The following is a 14,268-nucleotide window of genomic DNA, read 5'->3' on the forward strand; positions in this document are numbered from 1 at the left end:
TCCATAAACCTATTTGGCCCCTTTGTACAGTTTTGCACCATTTTCTGCCCTTCCAGAGACGTAGCTCACTATACCATAAAAAATAAAAGATTCCCCTGCGACTGAGCTCTGCGAAACCGGATTTAGGTTCTATGCATTTACATCCCCTGTTGCCACAAGTAAATGTCTAGAGTGAGCATTTGGTTGTTCTGTAATCATGTATGTTAATAATGTGAATGTCTGATTAACATGTTCGCTTTGGTGTTCTGAATGTCCATAAGGTGGGTGCCTGTGTTGCTGAGAAAACAAGCCAGCAAAACCTGTCAAATGGTCTATGGCCCTCTCAAAAATGTTCTTTTCTAAAAATCTAATTAAATTGAAATTGAAATTTTCATACGTTTCAAAGAACAAATACTGCACTAGTACAGCACCCACAAATATAATTTACAATGTTCCTTATTGCTTATTTTGAGCACAGACAACAAAGTTATCCCCCTAGCCTCCCACATCAGCCACAATGGTCCCACCACACATTCCACATCTTGTGAGATGTGTGGTCAACCTTGCACTCTGTAAACTATTTGCTGAGCTGCCTCAGAAATATTCTGGCATAACTTTGCCATTTGAAGGGGTTCCAGTGCAATCCAGTGTCAGGAAACATCCCATTTTACGACCTAAATGCTCAGAGTCACTAGGCGGAGGCTGCCTGCCAACTCTATTCCTTCTTTCTCAATTCCCAGATTGGGATGTTTAGGATTAGGTGATAATGGAAAGCGTAGGATTGAAAGAGTTTTCTTGATCCTGTTCTTCCATGTTTACTGAGGTAATGCATCCTTTTCTGTAGTCTGCTGGATCAAACTGACCTCTAATATAATGACCTCTAACGTAATCAGAGTTTCAACAAGTTTTTGCTGTAGGACATTTTGATAGTCCACCATTTCCACTGGACTAGCAAGTCACTCATGTGTGCACTCCGCTTAGCACAGGTAAATATGCAATGAATGACCATGAATAAAGAGAATTTAGAAGGGCACTCCAGCCTGCAGGATAGTGTTCATCTTGAACCAAAAGATGAAATACTGCAGAGATATCTGGGCCAGTGTTTACTAGTGACCCCAGTTCCCCCTTCATGTGGTATACTGGTATTCCAGACTTCCAAGGATGTCTTTATTGTTAAGTCTTTGTTTGGCACTATGAAAATGCATGAGACAATGGAACCAACATGCTTGACTACTGGTTAAATGATGAAGTCTGCTCTCCAGAGGATACTTTAGAGACACTGGCTTGCTGAAGCCCCCCCCCCCCCTCTTTAAATTGTTTTTCTGTGGTCATCTTATGAAATTAAATAAAATACAATATCTTAAGTGAAATGTTCACCAAAAAGTCATTTTGGCATTAGGAACAAAATATCTTAAGAGCTGCAGGGAAAAAGAAGATAAGTGATAAAAAAAAAAAAGATTAATTTTTAAGTACGTTTCTAAATGCGGCATGCCCAGTCATGGACACAATACAACAATGCTTCTCCCTTGTTAGGGAACAGTTACACAATAGTTCACACTAGTGCTGAAAATGCACCATTTAGTCACCAATTAAATAAAAGCTGCAGCTATTATTCAAGAAAAATATTGTAGAGAACAAATCTTACTTTAGTAACTCCAGGATGCCGATAACTATGTCGTTGACATAGCAAAATCCTGATGCCTGCAGATTTTGTGTGGGTGGGGAAGGGAAAAAATAAGTTACTATTCAGCAATAACAAAGTTGTTTCAAAACAGAATTCTTTACGTACTAAATGTAACATAATATTGACTATACCTCAAATTTCTTGGCGTGGTGCAGGCCGCCTGCCCAGTTAATTGCAATATCACATATCTAAGAAAGAAAGGGCTTATGTGATTTTTTACATCTGGGATGCAGTGACATCTGCAGCACACAAACATTGCAAGGCATCATCATTATGCATTTCCCGCTCCCCGTTTTGCCTCCTGCTAATTCCATATTCTTTTTCAGAGAAGTGTTTTTAATCAAGTAGCACCAAATTTCCTTATCATATAAAACACAATATAGTGCTATTTCAATTTGAGAATGTGGGCTGTGATTTTACAAGAGCAGATGTGAAAAGAGGGTAAAGAATACTTTGTTACTACTAATAGATTTAGACAAAAATTTTCTTAACTTGGAACTTAATGAATTTAAAGGCACTTTACCTGTTTTTAAATGTTCCTAAACATTAGACAATCATAGTTAACAGCACATTTATTTCTTAGAAACAAACAACCAACCCTCCCCAGTGCCTCTGCTATGTTCAGACTGTTCCACGTTCATTAAGGATACCAATAGGCTGCCTCAGTACACTTCTCCTCACCATCGCAAACAGACCTGTGGTTTACTTATTTGACTTTGTAGGTTCTTCAGGCTGGCTAGACTTTTTTTTTTTTTTTTTTTTTTTTTTTACAGTTTCTGAAAGGCATCCCCCAACACTAGATATGAAGGACCTGTCCATCAGCGCCCTGGTCACTCTATATTTGTCTGCATGAATGGCACGAATCTTCCCTGACCAGAAGAAGCACAGCAGTCCAGTAGAAGACTAGGAAGCATAAAATAAACACATAACCCTCCCCACTTGAGAGCTCCACCAATTATCCAAACTATACTAACACAAATAAACAACTACAGAACTACTTCACACTGGCTCAGTTCATACTCTGAGTCGGCAAATTTGTGGAAACAACATTTCCAAACCAAAGACAGCACTAGCCTATGCGCCACTATGGTAGAGACAACAGAGGTGAGTTTGAGTACTGACGTATGTAGGAAGCACTCATTTCACCATGGAGATTAGAAGTCCAGGTGATTCTGCCCATTTCCAGGGTCTGAAACTGACAAATACGTCCAACTAATCATAAATCAGAATCAAAAGAAGTCTAAGTATGCCTAAATGCATCTAACTCTCAACTGGTCTATCAATGGTTGATAGTTTCAGCATAAATAAATAAAGAATTGAGCTAATCTTGTTGTTTTTTTTAACCCATAACCCCTACTCAAAGCCAGATACGTGCCCTGCCTCCCCAGGGATGACTAGCACACCCATTGTGTCACCAGAGATGTAAAAAAACCTAAAGAACCAAAAGGTAATAGTCCGAACTTGGAACAAATTTTGACTATTATATCACCAAACAACATCACCTAGAAAAATGTCACAAAAAAACAAGAAATCTAGGGAGCGCAACAATCTAGAAATTCTTATTGTTCGTTTGTCCATGGAGCTAGTACTGGCAATGGCTCACCATGACAAATATTCTATAGTGAAAGAAATCCTCCTCAAACCTTTTAAGATCATCTCATGCTCCAGGATTATATGAATACCAAGGAAGGCCATAACAAGACACCTGTACAACTGTGATGTTTAAAGAGGCTTCTATGCCATCAACACTATTAGGATTCAAGCAGGTGACAAAACACCAAAAGGCTCCGATTCATTGTCGTACTACCTGAAACATCAAGAAGTGCTGAATGCTAAAGCCACTATCACATGTGCAGATGGAACTTCTCACTCATGTTATGACCTATCCCTACACATAAGTATGGTTGCTACCAAGAAATATTAGTGCAATACAGACATACATCCGCTCCACCCTCAATGCTCCAATAGTCAAAGTATATAAAGAGACAAAGGAAGCAAGGCGTCTTACACCCGTGCATAGCCCCAGACCTACCGACACGCACGTAGGCAACAGAAACAATACAGCATAGAGGAGTCACCCAGCACTCAATTTTAAAGGGGAATTTAAATATTATTTCTCTAAGTGACTTTATAATCTGTTTGATGCATGTTTGTTCTTTAGGAAATAAGAGCAGAGCATTAGTGTACATACCATCAAGTGCAACTTCATGGACAACATATAAAAACATGAATTAGGAGGCACATTCCTTAAAAAGAAAGTCCCAAAGGGCATCCACAGTTCTCAGACTTTACACTTGTGCAGATTTATAATGTACAGACATTTACAGTAGTTTACAGGCGTAGTTTTGCGTAACCTGGGGTCTACGACGGTGGTCTACAAGGTTTGGATTAACAACCTATGGGTGCAGGGACCGAGTTCAAAGCCCCTTCGCTTGAGCACATAAATCCTGGTTACTGTAACCCCACAAAACCCACTGAGCATTCCTGCTGGTTTGGTGGTCATGCTTTCTGGATTACAGATAAACCATAAAAGGATTCAGGGATCAAGTGGTAATTCGCACCCAACAGCACACTCTCATATTGCATAAAGAAAAGACACTATAGATTTAAAAGTATTTTATTTCAACAGTTTTATTTATGTTGCTTAGCACGAGTAATAACCAAACCGAACATAATTAAAACAGCACTTATCCATGTTACTAGCAGCGAAAAGAAAAGTTTTAACATATTTAGAATGCTGCTGGCAGCCTACTACCCTAAAGCTACTTCCATGCTCTAAGCCAAGAGAACATGGAATAGTCATCTTCCCTCTAGAATTTCCTGAGACCCAGTGCATTGCATACCTGTTCCCAGCAGATCAACTGTAGTTTTCAGACTTCAACCAGGAGAGAAACGTTCCCTCAGAAGGAAAACACTTTGGGCTCAGCTCCTCACATCACTGGATCAACTTAGCATAAGAGTGAATATTCAGGCAATTTGGCAGGACTGGGTGCGAGAGAGCCTCTCTCCTTCGGTGGTCAATTCAAGAGATTTATACAGGACTGGCCATTGACTTTTAGCCTCAGGGATGTGGAATTCCTATCGCCCGACGCCCGGGACATCTTGTTTGGGGTCAAGGGCAACAAGTTTTTATGTTTACTTTGTCCTTGGGACAAGTAGGCCCAACCCTCTGCAGCACAAACCCTTTGACTGCCCGTTTACAGAGAGTGGAACTCTCTGCAGTTGAGGTAATATGTTTCCAAAAGATAATGCTGTTTGAACTTGTATTTATGGTTCATTATTTGACAGCCTTCATTATTAGGGTGAGTGCTGTAAATAAATGTTTTAAGGTCACACTTCACTACTGACGTTGGTTCCAGTACAAAAAAAAAAAAAAAACGTGTATACACATGTTTGAAAAGTTTAGGCTATGAGGCTAAGTATAATGCTCTCTGATTAGATGCAAATGAAGTGTCATTTAGTAAAATGTGTTGATGCATGCTAGTATTTCCCAAAAATATTTATAATGGAAAATCAGTGTAACCATTTTCAACACGAATATGGAAAGCATGAAAATAAACAAACACTGACAAAGCCAACTGATCTGACATATTTTTATAAGTCTTTTAGTTTCATCAATGCGTGTCTTGTTTTGACATGGCTTTTGTAACACTTTATTGTTGTGGGAGCTACCAGGCCCTCAACATTGTAACAAACACTGGCAAAAAAAAAAAAAAAATGTTTTGAACTCTAAAAGCACACTTTGCCACCAGTGGCATAACAAAGGCCCCGCAGCCGCCCTCCAGGGGGCCCCTTCAGCACAGCACCTGCCTTGAGTGAGTCTGGAGAGGGGGCTCCTCCATGTTCTTTGCAAAGGGGCACCCTCCAGTTTCGTTACGTCACTGATTGCCACTGTAGTTCCTGACACTGAACAAAACTACTTTGTGTGCCAATATGCTCCTTGTGGAAGAGCAGAATGCGATCACTCACAGTAGAGCCAGCCAAAAGAGAGAGAAATAGAAGTTTTTATTAAACAAAATGTCTTTGTTAACACCAGACCTAATTAGGGACCAAGACCCACATGTATGAAGCTTTTTGCATGTCACAAACAGTGACTTTCGCTGTTTGCAACGTGCAAAAAGCACATTGCGATGCACAAACCCAGTTTTGCGATTCAGTAACCTGGTTACCGAATCGCAAAACGGGTTTGCGACTCGCAATTAGGAAGGGGTGTTCCCTTCCTAATTGCGACTCGCAGTGCAATGTAGGATTGTTTTGTGACCGCGGGCGCAAACCAATCGCAGTTTGCACCCATTTCAAATGGGTGCTAACACTTTCGCAGACAGGCTAACTTAACGTTCGCAAGATGGAGTCTGACTTTGGGAGTTCACAACAGTAGGTCTGGAAACCATACTCCTTTCAATCTTTTGTGAATTCTAATTTTGCAGGGGCAAATATAGAGGAGTATATTTACTCATGCATAATCCTGAATAGCAAATGCAAATTCACTTTTTAAAACATTTGTTTTTTCTCCACTTCTCAAAGATATTCTCCCAAACTGATGCTGCGTTCCCACCCTAGAGCCCCACCTTATTATTTTTTTTTTTTTAAGGGATGATCATTTCAAGCTTGAAAAACATCTAACTCCTACCTTGTGAGAGAAAAAAAATCCAGACCTTTCCAGGGTAGGAAGGGGTTGGTAATTATTATAATTTTTTTTAAATGTCATTAAACATGTTTAGTTTCTTGATATGCAAAAACTCACAGGGCCTTCCAGGATGAAATCTACCATTTCCAATTTGCTTCTAATCCATGAGGAGATCTGTGCACATGAAAATCTTCATATGTGTGTAAATACTGTTGTCAGTGCAAATCTAACTTTGCTTGTGCAAGCCAAGCTTACATGGGTAAATAGCTTTCAGATTCAGGGCCATAAATAACAGTTTGACTAGTTGCTCTCACTCCCTGCCACCCCTTCCTCCTGGTGGGACTCGCTGTCCCAGGAGTCATCTGGTGTTGCTGGGGGAGCTGGCCTACAGACGTGGGCGTTGAAAACGTGCCGTGCCACACTGCGCCGCCCCGCTGTCCCTTCCTCCTGGTGGGACTCGCTGTCCCGGGAGTCATCTGGTGTTGCTGGGGGGGGGGAGGGGGCCGGAATACAGACGCGGGTGTTGAAAACGCGCCGAGGGACGCGCCCAGGCGAAGCCCAGGCCAAGGGCAGGCCCATCCACGCCCATCAAAGACCATCAGAGGCCGGGCTGGGCAATCCCTCTGAGTCTTATGCGGTAACACCCAGCGGGTCTTGGATTTTACCTTTCCTAGCACGAACTACGAGAGTTGGTACACTAACTGGCATCCCTGGGAAGGAGTTGCTGATTGCTACACTTGTCACCACCCGGGAGGGGTCGGGCTGGATGAACCCTGCAGATATCTGCAAGTAAGAAGGCCTAAGGAAATATTTTATTCTAAGGGGGAATGGGGAAAAGGAAAGCTGTTGACACTGCCGCTCCTCGGAGTGAGGTAAAAAAAGCTAAAACTGAGTTAAAGTGTCCAAATGTGTCCTGGCCCCATTGCTAACGGGAACGCTCTCCATGCCATTGATCATGAACATTCACTACTCAATATAGACTCAGTAGATTTAATGGGAGTCCAACTTACTTTTCGTGCAGACCTGAAGATTATCATAATCAATGTATATGCTCGCACAGTACCGCGGGCCTAGAATCTCAGACGTTAAGTCAATTGTCTGAATTTTTAGATTCTCTTCATCCATGGTGGTAATCGGAGGTGACTTTAACTGCACCTTTGAACCATCTATATTGAGCTGTGGGTTAACGGAAGAAGAAGACGATCTGTAGGGAACCCCGCAATTAATGAACACTAGTTTATGTACCCGATCCCGGGTGGCCACTCAGATGGCCGCACTTTGCTTAAAACATGGCCTCAGGGCATGTAATGGACGCATGCCATCTGATTTGGACAGGACGCCGACATTTAATAGAGGTATTTCCTCCAGCACTATCGACTACTTTCTAGTGGACATTAGATTGTAGCCTATGTTAAATGACATGAAGGTGGACGTCCGACCAGAGAGCGATCATAACCCGCTACTCCTTACTCTAAGTGGAGATGAATTTAGGAGGTCCGTTCATGACCAATTATCTGAGGTTCCTATTCCCTTACAGACCATTAATTGTATTAGAATATGTTGGCCTAAGGTAATGTGTAACCCTTACCTACCTTCTGGATTTACAAGGCTTTCATTGATGAGATATCTGATTATGCTGACCACAAAGCACGTAGCATTCCTATTCTTACTATACATGAGTCATTGCTAAATAGACTGCAGAGTATTTTTTACAAAAAAGTCCAGTCTAGATCAAAAACCCCTAAGTTAACAGAGGCCAATGCATGGTATAATACGGACTGTGCTAAGGCCAAGCTGGCACTTAAGATCGCAATCAGGGACGGTTCCCTGTGTGAAGTTCGTTCCTCCAGATACATGTATAAAAAAAGCAATAGCGCAGGCAAAAAAGTAATGGGAAGATGATGTTTGGCGGGATATGCTTACTGCAGTCGAAGTAAAAAAAACAGTTTGACTCCTCCAAGACCTTGCCCAGTTCATCTAGCTATAAAATGAAAATAGTCATTAATCTACATTTGTAGTGAATCCTAGTTTGTTTTAATGGGATTAGCTTCGCCATTGCCTTGCGGACTCGTGCCCCCGTCACCTAGCGACTTTTAACCTACTTAGCTTGCTCTGTCTTAGCCCATTTAATTATTTAATTATTCTAAGATGGCTGCCTTGTTTATATTTAGGCCACTTATGATTTGTATGATCAGTGCCAGCGCGTTAAGGCGTCAAAATTAAGTGACGAAGACAAACAAACAGTAGGTGTTCACATTTAGAGACTTTCCCTCTTCATGCTTTCGAGGGAATTGTTTATATTAATTGCCGCCCCAAGCATGCCTGTTATCTATTGTTTGGGAACACACCTATGTCAGGGGTCCAAGTAGATCTGTATAAATACACCACACTTTAGACAGATAATAAGAGGGATTCCGACCAGAGGGCATTGCCACCATCACTGATATCGATGCTGCACGTCGTCTTGACGCTGACTCAGTCTTCGTGTTCCTGCGGAGTCTGAGATAGAGACCTCATTCCAAGGTAATGAGGGTTGGGGGGCTCCTCTCATGGACATGCCATTGGCAGATGAGGTTTAACATACCCAGCTCTCCTTTAGGTAGGTTAGGCCTATCATGATAGGGTATTAGGACATATTACACACTTTATGTCTTTTCATGTTATTTCAAGATGGTGGGGGTCTTTGTAATAATTACTCTTGTCTTTACAATTCTGTTCCTTGCACTGTTCATTATCTTAATCATTGCAGCCCATGCAACTGATCGCAGATTGCAGTGGTGTTAAATACAAACTACTGAAACTTTACTGCATCTTCGTTATTGCCTGTGTTTGGTTAAGACATGATATATCTGTGAGAAAGGGGTAATCTCCATTTAACTACGACACTCACTGAGATGTCATACTAGAGTCCATGCATAAAGGCTGCCACAATTCACCTTTTACTATTTGGTGTTTGATGAGGTACTGCTAGTGAGCTGGAAGGGTTGGGACGACAGGTGCGACTTGTTGTAGGATAGGCATAGTCGCCTACAAACATAAGTACTGTCATCCTTAAACCAGCAGTCTTGCCCAGAGCAAGAGTCCAAACTACGACATGGCGCCACCAACAATGGTGTTTAAGCACTAATTTCCGGATACCCGGACTATCACTGTCTCACAGACAACAGGTTCCCTAAGTACCATTAAACTGAGACGTCCGTGGTCTTTTTGAAGATCCTCCTCAGCTGAAAAGGTAACACCTGATTAAGCTGTAGGTTGTTCGAGGTTGAACTCATAAAAGGACTATACTCCCCATTTGGTGTTTCGTTTCTCTGACAAATGTTACAAATATGGCTAAAGCCATAGAAATTCCTGAGAATGCTAGATAAGCATTAACACAACACCTACTAGCGCATGGCTTTGCAGAAAAGGGTGGGGATGTTACGCTTATAATAGAAGCTAATGAAGCATACCAAACAAAAACATTTTACTGTTGGGTCACCTTTCCTGAGGTGAACCAAAGAACACATACATTCCACACATAAGAATTGCAAAAGTACCTCAACGGTACCAAGCATACCAGTATCATGAATTATCGCTCACATACCAAGAGCATCAGAACTGGTTTGAAGGCGCCCTACCACATGTATTACAAAGAGTGAGACTAGGTCCTTTAAGTAATGATGGACCAACGTGGCCTATGTTTGCCACATACACACCTCACCCAGGCATACAAAATATGCCAGTAGCAGATCTGTGAAATTTATATAATGAGTTAGTAACACTTTATAGACAACTAGTCCAGTTCGTAATGCGAACTTTGAACACAACACTAGCACGTCCAGCTCCACCAGCACCTGGTGGATACCAATTGGCTACTGGGATTAATCCACAAACAGTGCATACTATCATGGGTAAAATACCCACCGAGCAAGAGAAAATACAGTTCTGTATAGCCCAGAAAACAAAACAACTGGTCCCCCTACGGGACCACAGGAAAAACAGACTTCTCACAATGTGCTTGCCCTTCGGGATGGTTCCCTCGGTGGATGACTGCGCCACATGGGGTACAGTCTTCGCTGCTATATATACTACCACACATGGTACCCCAACACTTGCCAATTTACCAGAAGTGTTAAAACAAATACAGAATGAGCACGGGGCTGCACCAGCCTTATATTTGGGGATGAAATTAATGCGTAACTTTGACGGTTTCCTCTATAATACTCAGTAACATTAAAGGAGAAGCGGTAGCACTGGCTATACGCCAGCATCTCCGAGAAACTCCACATTTGGAACAGGAGAGAGACAGCTACCAAAAATAATTTCCGACACCTATGCTAGTATAGGGTGGGATAATTTGGAAGCCAAACCAAAGAAGTTGGAATTACAAAGTACCATCCTTAAGGAAGGTACAAAGCAGGCACAAGAGGGCTCTAAAAATAGTTGGGAAAAACAAAAAGAATTTAAGGATAGACGAAATAAGAGCTGATTCTCCACACCCGGAGAACTCCGAAAGGAGATACAATCTCCTGATAGATATACTGATTAACGTCCCTCTCGTTCCTTTCAGGACGCACCGGATATATGTAGCGAGAGAGGGGCCGTCCTGATCGATGTCCTGAATATGTGAAACAAAAGAAAGACTTAACACAGTCTACAGTCAAAAAAGAAGAAAAGACTCCTCAGCAGAAGCCACAGTTTAAAAAGAAAGAGGTGGCAGCACTGTCAGTTAAAAATGCCAGTACACTTGAGAACATTGTTGAAGAACAAGACGTGGGCAGTGACACGGTTAGACAGTGCAGCAGAGGTCACGATATGTCGCTAGAGTCTGAAAGATCATCTGGATGCAACAGCAACTAGTGATTTTATTGCAGTTGAGACTGCGGACGGCCTCGTTCTCCCACCCGACAGGGTTTATGATTTAAAAATTCAAATAGAGGGAGACGTAGAGCGCACAATTGGTGTGATATTCTGGGATGAACTTAATAGTGATATCCTGTTGGCCGAAAGAGACTGGCCACCTGAGCACGTCCATAAGCTTCCACATGGAGAAGATATCATTTTGCTTTCTTTCTCTAATCTTGTTCCAGAAGCAGAAAAACAGGCCTATACTGTGGAATGGGCCTTAGCTCAGGCACCTGCATTATACCGCAATCATGTAGGTTGGGACAAGGACTCTCCTTGTCATATAATTCGTATTAGGTCTACACCCTAACCTCAGCCACAATATCCTGTTAAACATGAAGCAAAAGCTCCAATGAGGGAGATCCTCACTCAGCTCGAGTACCAGGGAGTAATTGAGCCCTGTACATCTGCAATGAATAACCCGTTATTCCCCGTTGCAAAGCCAGACCATTCCTACAGAATAGGCAAAGAATACAGACATTTAAATAGTCATACACGTACATATGCTATACAAAACTCACATGGCACGGCAATAATAAACAATTTAGTGCATAAAAAATATAAAACAACGTTAGATATTTCAAATGGGTTTTTCTGCCAGAACTTAGCACACGAAAGTCGGGACCTGAGTGCATTCTCATTTGGCTCACAAAAACCCTTTTGCCGTTTACCCCAAGGCTATAAGAACAGCCCAGGCTATTCTCAGCCCGACTAACATCAATATTACATGATATTGATCCAGAGGCGTTATCCTACGTGGATGACATCTCACGGACGACGACCTCAACATTCATCTTGTAAGGGTCAATCGGATCATTTTGGGATTTGCAGACCTCATTTACAAATTCAACTTTAAGAAAAGTAAGATTGCCTTTCTTAGTGTATTGTTCCTGGGATACAAGCTATCGAACGAGGGGAAGAGCCTCTTTCTAGAGATTATGTGCACAACTGCACCCTCCTAACACTCTCAATAAACTACAGTCATTACTAGATTTCTTCAACTTTGGCAGAACATACATTCCAGACTATGCACAGCATATCAAGCCACTTTATGACTTGATACTGTCAAACTTTTCTAGCAGACACTGGACAGTTGAACACACGCATCATAAGGGAATTGCAACAGGACATGCTAGAAGCTAAACACTTGCACACATGTGACAATAAAACAAATTTGGTAATCAGAATAATTGCTGGTGCCATTGGATTTACTTATGTCACCTTCAATGAAGGCAACATGGTACCCACAGCATATAAATCACATTTATACTCAAATGCATAACAATGTTTTGCACCTACAAAAAAGATTCTGACTGCAGTTCAAATGGCCGTCATAAAGGAGAGGCCACTTGCCCAAGGGAAACACATTACTGTTGTTACCCCGGTGCCGGCCTTAGAGGCTGTCACCAAAGCAAGCGTTCCCAGCGCTAAAGCATTACATCCACGTTGGATTCAGTGGGCAACGTCCCTGACTGCCACTGATGTTGATTACATCTTTGATCCAAAACTTCAGACACAAGAGTTTATCCAGTATGAACAAGAGTACCCCGCTCCTCTAGATATCTTGCCACTTACCATACTGTTATCTACACTGATGGTTCAGCGCAACCAGCTGTAGGTACCAAACATCAATACTCAGCCGCTTGCGCAGCTGTGAGCGGTGTGATGGTAGATGGAGTCTTCCACCCTCACAACACCTACACGCAGACCCTAGGCGCCTGCACAGCTCAGTTGGCCGAACTTAAAGCTCTTATGTTAGCGCTAGAACACACAAAGACAGGATGCCTGACTTTAATAGTCTGCAACTCGTACTACTGCGTCCAGTCATACAATGATTGTCTTAATCATTGGAAGCTGAACGGGTTTAGAGATTCCAAAGGGAACACCATAAAACACAAAACATTGTGGGGGAGGGTGGCTGATCTTAAGGATAAGCTACTGTGTGTCCATGTAGTACATACATTGGGCCATCAACGTGTAGGAGTACACGTTATCGGCAACACTTTGGCTGATGAAGCAGCCAAACCTGCAGTAGCTGCGGCTTCTCTGGCTGCAGTGACTCATTCACAGACTAGATTGGATAATAAAATACTGACTGCCGTGAAAGCTTCGGCTGAAGGCAAGTCCCTCCCGAAAGGATACCCTACAAATTATTCTGATCATATCAGAGCACAGAATGTTCCCTACGCAACAATTCCTGGGTTTGGAGATCGAGTGATCCCCAACGAAGACCAGAGATTAGATTGAGTAAAAGCAGCGCATGAGGGTGTTGCTTCTGCACATGCTGGTATTTCGGCCACAATAACACTCTTACAGAAACGCTTCTGGTGGCCTGGTCTATGCAGACGGACAAAAAAGTACGTCGTTTGTTGTGACATTTGCCAGCAAATAAAAGGCTCCAATATCAAACACCAACCACAGACATCCATCAGTGTCCAGCAGGCCACTACAATGCGTGTACCTGGACCATTGCGGTCCACTCCAACCTGATGGTGCATACAAGTACATCTTAGTCGCTGTAGATTCTTGTTCTAGATTCCTGTGGGTATAGCTGCAGCGGTCGGCTGACGCTCAAACTATTATAAAAGACTTGCTGATCTTTATCGGTACAAATGCGGTTGCAGCAATCCATTTGGACTTGGGCCCTGCATTTGCCTCTAGGGCATTCAGGGACAGCATGGGGACGATGGATGTTGAACTCCATTACTCCTCACCATACCATCCCGAGGGAAATTCGGTTGTGGAGAGACGGAACCGTAATCTAAAGCAGTGCTTAACAGCTTGAGTATTAGGTTTAGGCCGCAGTTGGCTTCATTACCTATTTTGGGTCCAGAGAGCACTGAATAATCTGCCAAGACGGTCCTTGTGGGGGACGCACTCCTTATGAGGTTCTCTTTGGGATACCTATGCATGTCCCAGATCTTGATGGCTCTGGTTTGGTGGCAGCAGAAACACCATTTGACATAAATGAATGCCTCACTGTCTTACAGGAGCTTCCGCAATTTTGTGATGATAAATCATCTACCAGTGCTGCCACTTTAGGAATAAGGGATTTAGCAAAAACTTTGACTGGCTGGATTCCTAAAGTTGG

At 42.4% G+C, this 14,268-nt stretch overlaps 1 protein-coding gene across 2 annotated transcripts in view; it reads right to left on the bottom strand.

Moving 5' to 3' along the window:
- Positions 1 to 14,268, bottom strand: part of HDAC3 (histone deacetylase 3) — a 205,607-nt gene that overhangs the window by 89,969 nt on the left and 101,370 nt on the right. For both annotated transcript variants that reach the window (XM_069199476.1, XM_069199477.1), the window contains 2 exons: positions 1,795 to 1,851; positions 1,625 to 1,680 (listed from right to left, as the gene is read on the bottom strand). In XM_069199476.1, coding sequence (XP_069055577.1) covers positions 1,625 to 1,680; positions 1,795 to 1,851 — 113 coding nt within the window. The remainder of the gene's footprint in view (positions 1 to 1,624; positions 1,681 to 1,794; positions 1,852 to 14,268) is intronic.

Source organism: Pleurodeles waltl, chromosome 7 (assembly GCF_031143425.1).
Source record: "Pleurodeles waltl isolate 20211129_DDA chromosome 7, aPleWal1.hap1.20221129, whole genome shotgun sequence".
Lineage (NCBI taxonomy): Eukaryota > Metazoa > Chordata > Amphibia > Caudata > Salamandridae > Pleurodeles > Pleurodeles waltl.